The 19,716-nt window shown below is 41.6% G+C and overlaps 1 protein-coding gene across 2 annotated transcripts in view; it reads right to left on the reverse strand.

Moving 5' to 3' along the window:
- Positions 1 to 6,449: 6,449 nt before the first annotated feature.
- PPP2R2A (protein phosphatase 2 regulatory subunit Balpha) overlaps positions 6,450 to 19,716 on the reverse strand; it is a 39,317-nt gene continuing 26,050 nt past the window's right edge. For both annotated transcript variants that reach the window (XM_063448501.1, XM_063448500.1), the window contains exons 5-10: positions 18,991 to 19,103; positions 18,411 to 18,588; positions 17,251 to 17,415; positions 10,651 to 10,820; positions 8,909 to 9,000; positions 6,450 to 7,260 (exon numbers count right to left, since the gene is read on the reverse strand). In XM_063448501.1, the coding sequence (XP_063304571.1) occupies positions 6,981 to 7,260; positions 8,909 to 9,000; positions 10,651 to 10,820; positions 17,251 to 17,415; positions 18,411 to 18,588; positions 18,991 to 19,103 (998 nt within the window). In that variant the 3' untranslated portion in view covers positions 6,450 to 6,980. The remainder of the gene's footprint in view (positions 7,261 to 8,908; positions 9,001 to 10,650; positions 10,821 to 17,250; positions 17,416 to 18,410; positions 18,589 to 18,990; positions 19,104 to 19,716) is intronic.

Genomic DNA, 19,716 nt, shown 5'->3' on the forward strand with positions numbered 1-19,716 from the left:
ATATATATACTATCAGGTACATAAGCCTGCTCACGTGTCACATACGTTCTCCCTAAATAGGACATAGAGTACTGGCAAGTTAGGGGTATAGGCCCAAATAGGTATCTCCCCTCTTGGCATACCGCCTATAGTTTAGAGGTCCGCGAGGCCAACACCCCGCCTCAAACGTTTCGGAGGCAAACACCCCTCGAGCCACACGTTAGTTAGCCGCCTCGCAAAGTTTAGAGAGGGCGTCACCTGTCACTCCCTTCCCCTGTTTTTCTTTTATTGTCACCGAGAGGCCTACGAATTCCTGCCACTACATGGGTGGCCTCAATATTCCCTCGCGCCAACGCATAGATAGAGCCTCTCATAGCCACTTGGCAAATAGCAGGGCCTCACCTGTCACCAAAGGACAAGATTAATTTTTCGCCTCACACGGCATAATTAGCCCGCCAGTACATCCCCTGGGTTTCAACACTAACGGTATATTTTCTCATCTAGTATGTCTCAAGAAGGGGTAGAGGATTTCTCCATCCCGAGCACTCCGGCTAGACCAAACTCCCCACCACCGGAAGAAGACATGGCTAGTCCTGCATCATTCAGGTCCTGGACAATCCCTCGCATAACTAGCGAACTCAGGAGGCGACACTTTCCTTTCCCCGCTACTGCCAGGAAAGCGGAACTATACAAACTGTTGCACACCTCAACTGATAACTCTGATGCAGGGGAAGGGACTAGCCAGTCTAACCCGACACATATACAGGGCATGCTTACATCCCTCATGTCATCCATGGGCAAGGTAAACTCCAGGCTGGAGAAACTGGAATCGGTCACCACAGCCCTTACCTTGGCTGGGTCAGCCACTGTGACCCCTCCGCCACTGGTCGAGTTGCCACTAGTTTCTCCAGCCACCACCTCTGACGAGCAGGAGGTTAACCCTGCCCATATGATACCTGAGCACCTTAAGAAGACATCCTGGAAGGTAAAGATGTCAACTTAGCGGCACTACTAATTGCCTCCCAGGATGTGGTGGAGCATAAAACTTATGCGTATGAGGATATTTCTGTGGTGGTCAAGTCCAGGGATGCACGCCTAAACAGGAAACTCACCATCCCGGAATTTGTGTTGGCTTTTGGCATCTACCGGGATGTCATATGTGCCGTTTACCCACACAGGCGTGAGGAATTTGACATGTATATGCACAAGCTGGTGGACCTGGGCAATAAATATGGTGGATCGGCATTTTACGATTACCATAGATCTTTTTCTGCAAAAGTGTCAGGCGCCTTCTCACAGTACGGGACAAGGTCCAACTGGAGTAAGATAGACACAGTGATTTTGCAGACACTTTGCAGGGCTAAGGACGCCAGCTTGTGCATACTGCTCCTCCATGTCTCATTCGGAAAAAAATTTCCCACCACTGCTAACGAGCATACCCACGTGCAAGGACCTAGCTCCGCTGGTCCTACGGAGAAAATAGCTAAAGACAAACTGGGTAGATGTATCAAGTTTCTGGGCAAATCCCAGATATGTAATAACTTTAATGTTGGCACATGTAATTACAGCGGTTGTCGTTTATTGCATATATGCTCAAAATGTTTCAGGGCACATGCAAAAATCATGTGTCCCAATAAAATGTATCCCAAACAGTACCTAACGTCTATCAACATATCCCTACTTGCGACATTTCTGTCACAGCATCCATCTACACATTTAGTAGATTTCATAATCTCTGGTCTATAAGAAGGATTCCACACAGGTATCATACATATGCATTCAGGAATCCTGGAATGTCCAAATCTACAATCCGCCCAACACAACCCTACAGCTGTTGACACACTCATAGCTATAGAAGTGTCAGCAGGTTTTTTATTGGGACCTTTTCAATCCCCTCCTTTCACTACATGGAGGACAAACCCTATCGGGGTTGTCACAGGAAAATCTTCCAACAAGCAGAGACTTATTATCGATTTGTCGGCACCACACACCTCTACCACTCCTAGCCTCAACTCCCTAATACCATCGGAGGAATTCTCCCTGCAATATTCCACTATAGACCACGCCATTACGGCTATCTTACAGGCAGGAGTCGGTGCATGGCTCATTAAGACCGACATAACAAATGCATTCAAACTACTCGATTTCCTAATGGTCGAGGAGAATTCTTCCCCTCCCAGTAGCCTCAAAGAAACTGTCAACCTATTCAACCAGTTGGGGGTCCCAGTCTCCCCTACCAAGACCGAAGGCCCAGATACCATCATCACTTTCCTGGGTATCATGCTAGACTCAGCCAACATGCAAGCTACCCTACCACGCACCAAGGTAGAAAACATCCTGACAAACATCAACCTCTATGTACAACTACGCACTTGCAACCGCAAAGAATTACAATCTTTACTGGGGTCACTCAATTTTGCCATGCGTATTATACCCCAAGGCCGTGCTTTCATATCACGTCTCCTCAGCATGTTCTCACGGTTTCTACATGATGCACACAGATTAACCTAGATACCCAAGCCACGGCAGACCTTCTCATGTGGAGAAACTTTTTAAACTCCTGGAACGGAAAAGCATGTTCCTCCCTCAATTGTCTGACACTTCTCCTACTGTTTGGACAGACGCGGCGTCTACCACAGGTTTTGCAGCGATTTTTGGGAACGAATGGCTTTGGGGTAGCTGGCCTTCAGAGGTGCAGGACCTGGAGTGTTTTTTCTCTACCTCAGCTCTTTTCGAGATATATCCCATCGTGGCGGCTGCCGTGGCATGGGGACATCTATGGACAGGTTCATCAGTCAGGTGTTACTCAGACAACCAGCAACCTGTTCCATTATCAACAAAGGTCGCTCCAACTCCCTTACTATCATGAGATTTTTGAGGAAACTCACTTGGTTGGCAGCATGTCATAATTTTTCTTGCATTGTGTTCATATTCCAGGTATTTGTAACGAGGCAGCTGATAATTTCTCTCGTTTTAAATTCCAGGCCTTTCATCACTTCTCCCATCAGCCGCGCTCACAGCCACGGCCACTCCACTGTTCCATCAGCTAACAATGGACTAGACGTTATCATGCAACATTGCAGAACTTTGTCCCAACTAGCTCTATCTACAAATACCAGGAAAACCTACAACAGAGCTTTCAGTTTATTCAAAAGATTCCTTTTGGAACACAACATATTACAACCATTCATCATGACATCTTTTTAGGTTTTGCCTCTTTTTGCCACATCAAACTCAAACTTTCTTACAACACAATCAAACTATATCTTACAGGCATCCAACATCACATGCTGACCTTACAACCCAACAACTCAAGTTTTCATGTCATCATACCAAATCAAGAACATCCTTAGGGGTATACAAAGATCCGAACCCCCGCATACAGCACAGAGGCTTCCTATAGATTTTCATATCCTTAAGAAATTATCACAACTACTAGATCTAAAACCCTTCTCCTTCAACACAACTCTAGTCATCAAAACAGCTATTTACATGGCTTTTTATGGGTTTCTGAGACCTAGAGAGTTTACCGCCATCAATACAACACAATCCACTCACCTACTGCTTCATTCGCACTTAACCAAACACATGGACTATTATATCCTGACACTACCTCATTCCAAAACAGTCAACACGCTCCACCCGTAGAGGTTAAATACTATCCGACTCACAACAGATGGTGCCCCGTCCAAATACTGGACTCTTATACAGAGAGTCTCAAGGCACCTCCATCACAACCACTTTTTGTTCTACAAGGTTCAGTTCTCACTACTACCAACTTCATGACCCACGTTAGGTCATTACTAACACAGCTGGGACTCAAGCCAGCTAACTATTCAGGCCACTCCTTCCGCATAGGAGCGGCCTCCACAGCCTCCAGTGTTAACATACCGGTTCATGTTATCAAGACACTGGGGCGCTGGAAATCATCCGCTTACACACGATACATTCCTAACCCAATACAATAAGTAAGAAATGCTTTTCAGAACATGTCTTGTTAAAAGTATGTACATTGGTAGTTTGTATTAAATATTGAAATTTCTATTTTTGCCCTCTTTATTTTCAGGCCTACCTCATCGTCGGTTTCGGCACACCACAACCGACTTGCTACTTTTATACCATCCTACACTTATTAGGTCTTATTTCTCTTTGCCATCATGAGCCCTTCACACAAGTAGTAAGGCCTTTTGGCCTGTGTTTGTGGGAGGGGCGTATGACACACCCCTTCCCTACTTAAGGGACACCCCTTACCTGGCTCCATACCTTCGAGGTCAGCGTTGCATCACCCTCCCACCCACACCTCTTTATCAACTCCTTTTTCTTACATTTCTTCTTGGTGGGCCCTCTTTATTTTCAGGCCTACCTCATCGTCGGTTTCGGCACACCACAACCGACTTGCTACTTTTATACCATCCTACACTTATTAGGTCTTATTTCTCTTTGCCATCATGAGCCCTTCACACAAATATATATATATATATATATATACATATATACACATACATACACACACTTTAATTCAGTGTTCATGATCCCAAATTGCATTATATAAAACATCTGCATAACCTCCAGATCATTAAAGGGATACTTGAGTCACAAGAACTACTACAGCTTTAAGGGACACTCCAGGCACCCAGACCACTTCTGCCCATTGGAGTGGTCTGGGTGCCAACTCCCACTACCCTTAACCCTGCAAGTGTAATTATTGCAGTTATTTATAAACTGAAATAATTACCTTGCAGGGTTAACTCCACTTCTAGTGGCTGTCTAGTAGACAGCCACTAGAGGGCACTTCCTGCTCTTTAGCACAGAAAACCTGTGCTAGAGCATCGCTGGACATCCTCACGCTGTTTATAAAAAGGTAATTCTGAAACCAGGGGGAAAATAAGAATACATTTATTAATGCACTATAAACACATCAAATAAAAAAGGAGCAATGTCCATATAAAAAACACAGAACGTGTTTCACTACCAAACAGCTTCCTCAGCTGGGTAAAATGTGTATTGGGTCCCTGGTTCTCTAGTCTGTGTTTATATCCCTTTTATAACGAGGAGATGATTATCAGGTGTTCTTGTTCATTAACCTACCATATCCTTGCAGCACATTGGTGCTTCAAGCCTCTTTATGGGGATGGGTATTCATCACAAAGGACACTCCCCTGGAGCTCCGTCGTATTATGTGTATTGTATGCGTTACCAATCTCGTTACTTCCTTGTGTGTATACGATACTCAGACTACGATTGAGCTCCAGGTGAGAATGCCCGTCGTAATGAATACCCATCACCATAACGTACTACCAGGATATGGTAAATTACGTAACAAGAATAATAATCATCTCCTCGTTATAAAAAGGTATATATAAACAGACCGGAGAACCAGGGACCAATACACATTTTACCTGGCTGAGGAAGCTACGTTTGGTAGTGAAACGCGTTCTAGAACTTAATATGGACATTGCTCCTTTTTTATTTGATGTTTTTATAGTGCATTAATAAATATTCTTATTTCCCCCCTGGTTTCGGAATTACCTTTATAAAGAGGGAGTGTAGTCCTGAACTACACAACGAGATACCGCAGAGCCATAGGGGCTCTGTTTGTAAGTATTGATTGGCTTACAATCGTACACTACTGGTGGAAACTGTGCTACTCTATTTTTCGCTTTATATGCTTCCCTAGGATTGGCCATTCATCTATAGGGGTGGGTCACCTAAACGGACCCGGAGGTTATCCACAACAGAGCTAGGTTCAAAAGCTCCTCGTTTGTGAGTGTCCTGTTTATACCTTTTTCTTTACCTTTGTTCTAAATGATCTGCAGTATGTTGTACTATTTATACTTTGACATCCAGAGAGTGATATAGCTGGGTGTACCCCGATTGTTATATTTAAAGTAATCATTACCTTTCAATAAGCGCTACACCTCTTTCATATATTTTTTATCTATTAGCTGGTGTTAGGCTGCTACTGATTTATAGCCTTCCCAGGAATATTCACTTCTAATAAGCGCCAGTACCTATAATTTCATTGTACAGATGGGCTATTAGTACACTGAAATTCCATTAGCACTTTAAAAGAAAACACACACAACACAGATTTATTCATTTGTATTTTATTCAGTAGTTTTTATCCTTCGTTTTTTGGCTTTTTTAAATTTTTTAAGTCTTTACCCCCCCCTTCAGTGCCAGACAAGGCAAGAAGTGATTACAGTCAGGTTGTCATTAAAACATGTGATCAAGACACAGCTTTCAGCAATAACCTTATCCCATCAACCCTGCCAAGGTCAACCCATTTCCCTGTGTGCTTTGTAGCGGTTGGATTTACACCAGCGCAGGGCGGGATGGGGAAGGAGAGGAAGAGGGACAGAAAGTAGAGAAGGATGGATTGAGAAAGGGGTGTAGGGTATGGCCAAAAAAATCCAATACAAGCAACAGAGAGAAAAAAAAAAATTGAGTAAATAATATTTAAAAAAAAAAAAAATGAACAAGAAAAGAATGAACAAACTTTGGGGGAAGAGGGGGTAGGAGTCACAAGGTTATACATTATTAAACCCATAAAGGTATTTTAAGGTTCCCCACCACTTTCCAGCCTAAAAAGTAAAAAATAAAATACTATATAGTGAGAAGACTGGTACTGCAACTGACATCACAAAATAAAAAAAATTAACAGAAAAAGACAAATTAAATCTACACATCAGGCGAGATGGTAAAAAACAAAACAAAAAAAAACAACAAAAGAAAAGTACAGTAAACCTAACCGTTCCCTTAACTGGGTGATAAAACGGCAGGAGCAGGGGTTTACCCTGCGCAGCTATAAAAAAAAAAAAAAAAAAGGGAAAGGATATTTGATGGCACCTTAAACACTGGAAAAAGTCAGACTAGGAGGGACTGGCAAAAGTTCCCGCACTGTCGTAAGTTTTCTTCAGTTTTGGAACAGGGTACGAATTCTAGGCTCGACTATTGGAACTAGATGGAAATAGGGACTGTCCTGCAGTAAAAGGCCAGGGCTAATTGACACGGTCCTGGAATATATACAGGTTATTGGTGGTTGCCACTGCGATGATGTTCTCCTTGGGATGCCAGGCTGTGTGCAGGATCTTCTTGTTGAAGTCCAGACTGTCTACTGTAATTTCATCCTTCTTTCGCTTGCCACTCGCACAGACCTTGCGAGGTTTCAGCACCATACGGGGCTTGCTGTTTTCCCGTGATGCTTCCAGAGTGATATCGCGTTTGGTGTTGCGGTCGAACATCCGGAAAAAATTATTGTATGAGCCAGTCATAACCACACTGAAAAGAAGATGCAATACAAAACGTGAACATGTGATTTCATTATCTCCTGCAGAACATGACATGATCATATTCCCAAACTAGAATAATTTAATGTAACTAATAAATTGATGCAGTTAGAGAATATCTGTAACAAACAGCATCAATATTAAAGTTACGCAATCATAAATGTAAAGTATGTATGAAAATGCTTAACTTCAAGCTAGTGTAGATCTCAGTTAGCACCAGAAAGGTGATAATCCACTGCATGACTAAATTTCAACATCAGACACTAAAACAATATATTTTAAATCTGAACTTTGGCTTAATTGTCCTCAAATAAATTAACTACACAGAGATATATGATGTATTCAATGCCATATACCAAGATATACTCACCATACAGCGATCCAGGACCGCCATTTCCCAGTTTTTGTGTTACTCTTTATCTAACACCCACCATGTCTCCTCCTCGGCTATTCCTGGATTTGCCTTTTTAGGAAGGCAATCCATAGGGAGTTTCCATAGCAGCTGCATCACATGCACTGTGGTCACTATGCTTGGGAAAACAGAAGGACCTTCTATGGGAGGTCTTTTCTGCTTTCCCCGTGTCATTTAAATAGAATATAGTCTATGCCGAAGATTTAACCAAGAAGTGGGAGAAAAAAACAAAACTATTTGCTAGCACAATGTATAGTCAAAAACTTATCAAAATCTTTCAAAAGAGCATTAATAAAAAAATAAAAACAAGTAAAGGTATCTTCTGAAGATTACTCACCATATGCATTATTAGCATTAATGCAGTTCCAAATTTTTATGCAGGTTTACACAATTATAAGGTATTTAAAGTGGCTCTATCACAGTCTGGAGTCTTTGCATAATTTGCAAAGCCTCCAGACTGTGACATTGCAGCACGGCAGATGAGCATCAGGTGGCCCATGGGTTGCAGGGGAAGGTGAATTATACTTACCCAAATCAGTCCCTTGCGACATGGACTTCCATCCAGTACTCTTCAGCTTCTGGCGCTTCAGTTGCCAGGAGCCGATGTCAATGCTGTACCCTTGTGGTGTATGCAGAAAACTACAGCACTGATGTTTATGGAGGATTCTGCAAGATCTTCCATAGACAGATCCCATTCCCCTCAGCAGTCACTAGTTAAGACTGTGGGCTTGGCAAGGCTGGACTCTGCCATTTTGCCAGAGTAATCCAAGTTGATCAGTATATCTTGACAAGGTTGGACTTTCAGTGAAATTCCAACACAGTCAAACAAAATGATCACAGATTCAAGAGGTGAATAAGTTCCTGCTCAAATAAGCTTAAAATCCATTATGTTTATAGTGGTGCTTGCCTGTCTAAAGCAGGGTTGTCAGAGTGCAGCCCCAATATGTTGTTGGACCGCAACTTCCATAATTCTCTGCCCATCTATTGAATTCAAAGAATTCTGAAAGTTTAAGTCCATCAACATAAGGGAGGCCAGACTTAACAATACTGGTGTAAATATGTGCGTGCGTGAATGCAGCAATATCTGTAAAAGGCCAGTGGGTGAATGCAGACTGATTTCTATTAGACAAATGGAAAAAGAAATCAAACGGATGTGTTTTCATTTTTTAATTGAAGCTGCACTCTGATACAACTACATTTCAGAAGTAGAAAGGCACAAATCACTTACTTGTCAGGCCCATTCCAGCAGCACTCAAACTTGTCAAAGATGCAGTCATTTTCATATAAGGAGCATAGCTTACTCCTGAGGTATTCATGTACCTGGGAAAAAAGCACAGGACATATATCCATAAAATTACATATATTCAAATGTCCATAAGACAGAATATGTATTATCAGAAGTCTTACTGCCAACTGCCTTTTTGGCGTGAAAATGGGTGATGGAAATTTTTGACAGAACTCAGGTTCTGCCAGGCGCTCAAACCCGGGTTGCCAGAGTGTTGCCGTGTGTTACCACGGTAATACTCTAAGTCTGCACAAGCTGGGGCTCACAATAAGAGCTTGCACTCTGCAGAGGTGCAAGCTGCGCCTCACAGAAGCTACTGTACCATGAGGGATTTGAAGCAGCAGCTTTTTACCGGAGACCACCAGGGTATTCTGTGTCTCACTCCCTGGCCAGAGGTAAGGAGGGGAAACATTAAATACTAAAATATAAAGCTGCTCTTCACCTCCCTGCTGCCCCCTCCCCCCTTTACTAATTGTTTTAATTACATTTATTCTTTGAGCCCTGATAATGCACCATGAGTTAAGTATACACCACCGCAGGTACTAGTGACTTAAAATGTGCCCTGTTCAGCTCAATGAAGTTGTCTGGGTGCCAGGTCCCTCAGGTTTTAACCCTTCACATGTAAACATAACAGTTTCAGAAAAACTGCTATGTTTACATTTGGGGTTAAGCCAGCCTCTAGTGGCAGTCTTCCAGACAGTCACTAGAGGCTCATCTGCAATGATTGAGGCATATAATGCCTCAACCATGCAAAGCGTCCGTAGGAAAGCATTTTTAAAAAAAATGCTTTCCTACGGACACTTTGAATGTGCGCGCGGCAGTGCCGCGCATGCGGCTCCTGTGACGTCGGACGAGAATGCGGACGTTGGCTGGGGAGGAGAGGTAAGGGAGCCCAGGCGCTGGAATTAGGTGAGCTACTGAAGGGGTTTGAACCCCTTCAGCGCCAAGGGAGGGGGACCCTCAGGGTACTATAGTGTCAGGAAAACAGATTTGTTTTCCTGACACTAGAGTGTCCCTTTAATTTACAGGGGTTTCTTGGACCAGATACAGCAGTAATGGAAGAGATGAAATGGTTTTAGGAACCAACAATATAACTTGACAAACTGGTGGGTGATATGGCTGAATTATATTAACGAGGACTTATCACATAAAGGGATATGCACATATCTTTCAAATAAAAAGAGCTTTTAATATGTATTTACCTTCTGGATAGGGTTCCTGCTGCTGTAATGTAACATACTGACTCTAAAACCCTGTGTCTGGACCCTTAAAAATGGATCTCCAACCCCATCATATGCATTCAATGTTCTAGGCAACAACTACAATGAGTTGTAGTAGCATTGATGCTGTACCCAGTGAAATGGGATCAGGTTAACAGCTACAAAAGTTTAATTAAGGGTTTCTTCTATTTTTATTTAGCAAATAACTGGGTCAACCTAATTTTAAAACTGAATTATGTATCACCAAATTAAATATGTGTACATCAGTTTTGCCCCTGAGCTTTAAAAAAAAAATAAAAAAAAAAAAAAAAAAAAATTAGATTTAACGTAAGTTGCAGTACAGAGAACACTGGAGCTCTAAATAGTCCAGTCGTTTTGTTTTTTTTTGACACAGTTTTACATTATATCCTATGTAAAATTCATGCACAAAACAGGGGATGAATACGTGTGATAAATCATAGTTACCTGATAGGTTTCCACTGGTCTGCTTTCCATGTTTAAATCCCATATCTTGACAGACAGGTAGTCCCTGGTCATCATGTACCTGCCATTGTGACTGAATTTCACATCAGATATAGAAGAGATTATCTCTGAAAAGAATGACCTGTTACTGGGATCTTCAGGTTCTTCAAACACTGTGGACGAAGAAGAAAAAAAAATAAATAAAATACACTGAGTTTGTGAGGCTCTGATAAAACAAACATATTAGTAACAGATTATTAAAATATACGCATTAGGTCCGCATCTTGTAATCTACACTCATCTGAAGCCTGTGGGCTTTTAGTGGAGCGCGCTCACCTGCTGGTACAGCCCCGTGTGGCGATCCTGTTGAATGGCAGACCTGCAGCCTATGAACGAACTGACAAATTGTGTGAGGGACACGGCAGGTCCCCTCTGCTTCGGAGACTCCATGGGTCTTCCCTGGTGAGAATTAGTCTGGCACACACCTACAGTGCTGCAGTGGAAACCTGCATTACCAGACCCACTCCAAAATGGCACATACCATGTGCTCGCCAGAGCCTGGAGACACTGTTCCACATCTTGCAAGGTCTAGACAGGCTGTTTTAGGGTTTATGGTCCAGGCTCAGAGAGTGCACAGGGGCAGCAGTCTGTGAGCCATCAGTACCTAACTTGCCCCTGTTCTGCCTGCCGGGTCCTCTTCATGGCCAGGAAGAGGCTTTCCATAGAGGGCCAAGTGTTTGGAGCGAACTCGGAATTTACACCGACGCCAATCATATAGCCGAGGACATAGCCCTCCTACAAGCCGGGCAGCTGGCACATATGTGCAGAAGACATTGGTTCAGCGGCCCACCGGACACATTTCACTACATGATACTCCTGCACATGTGGGTCTGCGTTTCACCCTCTCTGGGCATAGGTAGCAACATCGTGCTGGACTGTGGTGTCTGCCGGACAGGCATACGCTAATCGGAGAAGGGTTACTTTCTGGTGGTCTGCTTCTGCACTACTCTTTCGTTACGTGGACTTCTGCCACTAATATTACTCAGCCACTCGCATCCTACATTGTCTTTCTGCTTGCATTTCCCTAAATGCTGTTCTCTTACATGCTGCCTGTTCTCTCTCAACCTGTTGTACAAGTGACTTTACAACAAAAAAATGGTGCAGTATTGCAGGCATTTCTCACGACCCCCAGGACAAATAGAAGAGTTAGATAATCTACTAGTTGAGGAAATCACTAAATTGACAATGAAGGGGGAAGTTATCATCATGGGTGACTTTAATCTTCCTGATATGAATTGGAAAACCAAACTAGCTGCTTGTGCCAGGAGCACACATATTCTAAACTCCCTACTGGGATTGTCTCTAAGACAAGTCATTGAGGAGCACACTCAAAGAGGCCATACTAGATTTAGTGTTCACAAATGGAGATTTGCGATCACATATTACTGTAGGTGAACGTTTAGGATCCAATGATCATCAGTCAGTGTGGTTTAATATAAGAACAGTGACTGAGTCACACTACACAAAAACTAAAGTTTTAGACTTTAGAAAAACAAACTTTTCTAAAATGAGAATATGTGTAAAGGAGTCATTATGAGACTGGAGCAATTTAAATGGAGTCCAAGAGAAATGGGATTATTTCAAAGTTGCACTTCTGAAGGCAACAGAAAATTGCATTAGGCTTGTCAGTAAAAGCAAAAAATTCAAGAAATCACTGTGGTACTCCGCAGATGTGGCCGAAATAGTAAAAAACAAAAAGTTAGCATTTAGTAATTATAATAATAAAAAAAAAAAAAAAAAAAAAAAAACCCAGTGAAGAAGATAGACAGATCTATAAGATTAGGCAGAAAGAGGCTAAGCAAGTTATAAGAGTTTCCAAGTCACACACAGAAGAAAAAATAGCAGTCAGTAAAAAAGGGGACAAAACCTTTTTTTATATACATAAATGAGAAAAGGATAGTAAAACAAGGAATAGTTAGATTAGAAACAAAAGAATGAAGGTATGTAGAAGAGGATAAAGGTCTAGCTGACTGCCTCAATGAATATTGTTGTTCAGTATTTACAGATGATAATTAAGGAAAGGGGCCTCAGTTAGGAAAATGGACAAATGAGTCATTTGTTACATGTGAGTTTACAGAGGAAGGGATTCTATTTCAACTGTCAAAAGTAAAGACGAATAAGTCAATAGGACCTGATGGAATACACCCAAAGTTATTAAAAGAGCTTAGTGGTGTACTAGCAAAACCAAATAACAGATTTATTTAACCAATCATTGGTAACAGGAGTAGTCCCAGAAGATTGGAAGTTAGCGAATGTTGTGCCCATTCACAAGAAAGATAGTAGGGTCAGGCAACTATAGACCAGTAAGCCTTACTTCAGTAGTGGGGAAAGTAATGAAAAACATGTTAAAGGATAGGATTGTTGAACATCTAAAAACACATGGATTTCAAGATCAAAGACAACATGGGTTGGTTTACTTCAGGGAGATCATGCCAAACTAATCTTATTGATTTATTTTGATTGGGTAACTAAAATAATAGATCAGGGTGGTACAGTAGACATTGCTCACCTAGATTTCAGTAAGGCTTATCAATACACTGCAATCTTTAAGTTTGGATTCCAATATTGTAGAATGGTTGAGGTAGTGGCTGAGTGACAGGCAACAGAGGGTTGTAGTCAATTGAGTATATTCGAAGCAGGGGCTTGTCACCAGTGGGATACCTCAGAGATCTGTACTTGGACCCATTCTCTTTAATACTTATATTCGTGATATTGCAGAAGGTCTTGATGGTAAGGTATGTCTTTTTGCTGATGATACGAAGATATGTAACAGGGTTGATGTTCCAGGAGGGATAAGCCAAATGGCAAATGATTTAGGTAAACTAGAAAAATGGTCAGAGTTGTGGCAACTGACATTTAATGTGGAGAAGTGCAAGTAATGCATCTTGGACATAAAAACCCAAGGGCAGAGTACAGAATATTTGATAGAGTACTAACCTCAACATCTGAGGAAAGGGATTCAGGGGTGATTATTTCTGATGACTTAAAGGTAGGCAGACAATGTAATAGAGCAGCAAGAAATGCTAGCATAATGCTTGGTTGTATAGGGAGAGGTTGTAGCAGTAGAAAGAGGGAAGTGCTCATGCCATTGTACAGAACACTGGTGAGACCTCACTTAGAGTATTGTACTCAGTACTGGAGACCGTATCTCCAGAAGGATCTTGATACTTTAGAGAGAGTTCAGAGAAGAGCTACTAAACTGGTTCATTGATTGCAGGATAAAACATACAAGGAAAGGTTAAAGGATCTTAACATGTATCCTGTGTAGCTTGGAGGAAAGACGAGACAGAGGGGGATATGATAGAACCATTTAAATACATAAAGGGAATCAACACAGTAAAGGAGGAGACTATATTTAAAAGAAGAAAAACTACCACAACAAGAGGAGTCTTAAATTAGAGGGGCAAAGGTTTAAAAATAATATCAGGAAGTATTACTTTACTGAGAGGGTAGTGGATGCATGGAATAACATTCCAGCTGAAGTGATAGAGGTTAACATAGTAAAGAAGTTTAAGCATGTGTGGGATATGCATAAGGCTATCCTAACTATAAGATAAGGCCAGGGACTGATGAAAGTATTTTTTTAAAAATTGGGCAGACTAGATGGGCCGAATGGTTCTTATCTGCCATCACATTCTATGTTTCTATGTTCTTATCGGACGTCACATTCAATGTTTCTTTGGTTTAAGCTTATTTTTGCAATGTCTTTCTTTACTGTGTTATTTGCATTGCACTACAAAAATAAAGAATTGAAAAAAATAAAACATTAAAATGGACCAAAACTGCTTCATCCTAATAAAGTGATTTTGATGCATAGACTCTGTCCCCTTTTTGGGACAAAGTAAATAATGTTTCTGGGAAGTGGAAAGGTTTACATTTTCCTGAAACCACTACACAGTTTGAGATGCTCAAAATTAGCAAAAGGTATTGCTTTCATCAAGCCCCCCCCAATATCTAGCAGCTGCTCCTTTAAGCTACAAGACATCATGTGCCCAAAAGGATGCCTCGGAGCTTAGGCCTTGGATGATTTGGAGCAATACTTCCAACCCACAGCGGTACAGTCTAGATGTGCGATGGCAGTCTCCTCTCCTTACCTCAAGCGCATTGTGATCAGACCTTAAGAGATACAGAGGCCCTGTTATGTTAAAGGAACACTATAGTCACCTAAATTACTTTAGCTAAATAAAGCAGTTTTAGTGTATAGATCATTCCCCTGCAATTTCACTGCTCAATTCACTGTCATTTAGGAGTTAAATCACTTTGTTTCTGTTTATGCAGCCCTAGCCACACCTCCCCTGGCTATGATTGACAGAGCCTGCATGAAAAAAAAACCTGGTTTCACTTTCAAACAGATGTAATTTACCTTAAATAATTGTATCTCAATCTCTAAATTGAACTTTAATCACATACAGGAGGCTCTTGCAGGGTCTAGCAAGCTATTAACATAGCAGGGGATAAGAAAATCTTAATTAAACAGAACTTGCAATAAAGAAAGCCTAAATAGGGCTCTCTTTACAGGAAGTGTTTATGGAAGGCTGTGCAAGTGACATGCAGGGAGGTGTGACTAGGGTTCATAAACAAAGGGATTTAACTCCTAAATGGCAGAGGATTGAGCAGTGAGGCTGCAGGGGCATGTTATATAAACCAAAACTGCTTCATTAAGCTAAAGTTCTTCAGGTGACTATAGTGTCCCTTTAAGAAGGGGTCAGTGAGGCAACCAGCTTGGCTTCCATGGAGGCCAGTGCTTCAGACAACCAGGATGATGGCCTGACTCTAGTGCAAAATAATCACCTATCTGCAAGCAAGGCAGATATAACATCCCTACTGTTCAATATAAAGGAACTTTCTTTTCTGCTGAAGATATAGCGACATTGATAGGCTGCATACAAGTTGTAGAGGAAGATGTGGGAGACATGGGAGGCAAACAACAGGATATTGCTACGGCATTAACACAACTGCAACAGACAGTTCCAGGAGACAAAACTGGCCCTAATAGAGTACTTACACTGGTGTCAGAATTTAAGAACAAGGGGAGTTTCTGAGACCGTGCCTGCAGGAGAGATACCTTAACTGCTCAGGCCTTTGGCTTCTTTGTTATCCTCCTCGAAGGCCAAGAGCATTATAGTGGACGCTTACTTTCTGGAGAGCACACTCGCTAAAGCACCAGATGACATCCAAAGGGACTAACTGGTACGGTTCCGTAGAGAGGCGAATAAGGCTGCCTTAATGGCTATTGTTAAAGGGACACTATAGACACCCAGACCACTTCAGCTTATTGAAATGTCTAGGTACAGTGTCCCTATTGCACTTATATTGCAGTTACAGAGAAACTCTAATGTTTACATTGCAGCACTAAGTCTGCCTCCAGTGGCTGTCTACAAGACAGCCAGTGAAGGCGCTTCTTGGATCCAAACAGACCTTTGGTCTAGTAACGGACGCTGGACGTCCTCACGCTCTGCCATTTTCTGGCGACACTCTCAGACATAATACAATGCTTCTACGGTACGGGATAATGCTACACCTTACAGGTGGGGCAGTGGATGTAGACCAAGTGTCCAATATAAAAGCAAATAACTCAGGTTCACAGACCCGAAAGAAGTCTATGCATTCATCGCAGCTTTGGGACTTTTCCTCCCTAATGCAGACACCTAATCAACTGGTCTGGGACGTGACAAGCCACAATGGCATGTATACAACACTCAGCCAGTTTACCTGGCGGGCAAGAAATCGACATCAGCCTAGAAAATAAACTAGTCACGTGATTTAGTCGGACTCTGGTGCTATTAGCACTGTCTCCTATGCCACCACAAATAGGTTAATTTCTGCAGCTGTTCAGTTTCTCAATGCATAATTTGTTATTTTTGCTTGTATGTAGCATCACTTACTCACTTGTCACACATACAACCCCCTCCCCCGTGTGCATTTGCCCTAGCTTTCAGAGAGCAGTTTATTAAATATTCTACAGTATGTTTGAGCACGCTAACATATACACCTAAAACTAACCTACTAAAAAAAACAAACAAAAAAAAAAAACACTTCCAATGAATTTTAAAGGTTAGAATGTCGAGTTTGCGGGCACTGGGTCCTGAATCAAGACCGAACTGTTTACTCAATGTTTAGTACAGATTCTCAGTCCCCAGCAGCTTGAAGCCTCCATGTGTCCATATCAATTCTTACTGGGGCATTGATTGACAGAGTCCTCAGCTGATGCTTTCAGTCTATCACTGCCACCTAGCTCTGGTATGGCGGGAAGAATATAACTCCACTATAGCCTAATTGGTGGCCAGATGTGCAGGCTCTTTACGAATGGTAAATACATCTTTAAGCAGTGTTGCAGAACCTGGAACCCAGTGGTTAAGGTGCCTACAGTGTTCCATTGACAAGGAAATGCATATGGGCCTGACTGTCATTAGAAACATGATTTTGGACAAATGTAAACATTGCTGTGTTCCACAAGTACAGCTTTAAAATGTGGTGGTTTTGATGCTTAGAGTGTCACTTGTACCATTATTCCAAAGGCAATTTGCTTGGCAGTGTACTTACACTTAGAGTGGCGATCACATAGAGCAGACTCCCTCATATCACACAGACGGATGGTGCCTTTGCTACTGCTGTATACAAAAGTGTTGCAGTGATGTGGGTGAAACTCAGCTGCTGTTATCACCTCTGTCAGCTCCTCCATGTTAGCAGGTTTAATATCTACGATGTCTGGAGTAGGTGAGTGAAGGAATTATACATAAAATACCTGGATATTATAAAAAAGACAATTTGTGTGTTTTTTTTTTTTTTTTAATGGTTAAAGGGAAATTATAGTCACCAGAACTACAGCTTATTGAACTTGCTCTTGTGAGTATAATCATTCCCCTCATACTTTCAGCAGTAAACACCGTTTTGTCAGAGAAAAGGCAGTGTTTACATTAAATTTTAGGGATACATTCGCGGGCCACTCCTTTAGATGGCTACTAAAGGTTCTTCCTGGGGCTGTGCTGAAGAGTGTGCAGCACTGCCTTTTATTGTCTCGACCCTCTGCATGGAGATATAGAATTTTACTTAGAGATGCATGCATTCAATGCATCTCTATGAGAAGATGATGATTGGCCAGAACAGTGTTTTTTTTTGGTGGCTCTGCCCCTGATCTGCTTCCTTGACAATTTCAGACAATTCTATTGGAAAGCATTGTAATTGGCTTGGAGAGTCACTTCTGATGATGTCAGCCGCGCAGTCAGATCAGGGACAAAGCCAGCAGACTTGAATACAAGTAAGATTTATCTATATTTAGGGGGGCAAGGGAGGCTAGATAATGGTTGTAACACTAGAGGTTCAGGAATACATGTTTGTGTTCCTGACCCTATAGTGTGCCTTTTAATATTTAGCAATGAATGAAAAGAGCAGGTTATCCCACACGTGACTGACAACAACATTTGATATGTTCCATCTCAGCGAACATGGCGATACAATGAATATCAAAATAATCAGTGCACATAGGGAAAGGGTTTAAAACTGGTGGTTCTATGCTGACTGACAGATTCAACATATGCACACCCAAATTGACTTTCATCATTAGTATCACAAAGTTACTATGTGCAGTCACTTCACTGAGACCAATATGTCATCTTGCACAACATCAGAATAATGTGTACGATCTTTCTATGAAAACTAATATGGAATCATGGTGGAATGAAGAATGATATACTGAAGGATACTAAAGCTCCTGTCTGTTATCTCCAAATGCCACAGGTTGACACGCAGGTCATCTGCTGATAGATAAGTCTCATAGTCACTGTTCACAGAGATGGAGTTAATGTGATATGTATGTGCATTGGCGAATATCCTTCGAGGACTTGCTTCAACCATCAGGTCCATGGGGCGGAAAACTGGCACCTACAAAAGAAAACAGAACAAAAGACTTAAAAAAGAAAAATTCATGTCGAAGTTAAAAGTGTCAAAGAGAAAAACGGGATGATATTAAACAAAACATAGGTCTTCAAAATCAGTCGAATTTCACAAACCCAGCAAAGCTCCTGTACACAAATTGACAGTGAATCAATTTATGTCACTCCAACTGTTGCAAAATACAGCTACCAAGAAGCTAAGCAAGCCTCTTGAAAACCATAGTTCTCAACACTCAAGAGTGCAAAACTAATCTAGAGTATGGCCAAGATAAAATAGGACTATAAAAAGGAGGTCATTATCCAGATAAAATGTACTCCATGCGATTAATGGTTAATGCATCTTCTACACAGTTCAAAAAGAGCATAGGACACAAGAGATAACGGAACTCACCCTGAGAGTGGTCACAGTGGTTGGATCCCTATACCTCCCATTCTCTTCCTTCAGATTGTAACCTTCGGGTCTCTTGTCACGTTCACTGATTTTCCATAGCTTTATTGTTTTATCTAAAGTGTAAATAAAGAGTTGTATTACTGTGGAGAATATAAATGGAAAAGAAAAACAACAACATGTAATTGTCCTTCCCAACACCATCTTACATATAAAAATCACACGGAGAGCTTAACCCCTTAAGGACACATGACGTGTGTGACACATCATGATTCCCTTTTATTCCAGAAGTTTGGTCCTTAAGGGGTTAAAGGGACACTATAAGAACCAAGGGCTCTTCATCTCAGTGAAGTTGTCATTTTTGCTCCCCCCCTCCGCCACACTCAAATACACCTTTTCCATTAGATGGTTTCAGAGAGACCATCTGATTGGTGTAGCAGTGTTTTGCCACAAATGCGCACTAGCTTCCTAATGCTTTTCTTTGAGAATGCATTGAATAGGCTGGCATAATCTCAGCCAAAGAGGCAGAGTGGAACACTGGAGAAAAAGTAAGTAAAACTAAACAGTGACTGTGGCACTATGGCATTAGGTGTAGAGGCCAGGTCTACAAAGGTTGGGTTTTTAGGGTTAAGAAATATTTGTGCAGATCTAAGAAAATTCTAATACAGGCCTAAAATGTTCTTAGAAAAACACCATGGAGTGGATCTGCTAGGAACAATTAGAAGAAAG

Source organism: Pelobates fuscus, chromosome 3 (genome assembly GCF_036172605.1).
Source record: "Pelobates fuscus isolate aPelFus1 chromosome 3, aPelFus1.pri, whole genome shotgun sequence".
NCBI classification, from domain to species: Eukaryota; Metazoa; Chordata; class Amphibia; order Anura; family Pelobatidae; genus Pelobates; species Pelobates fuscus.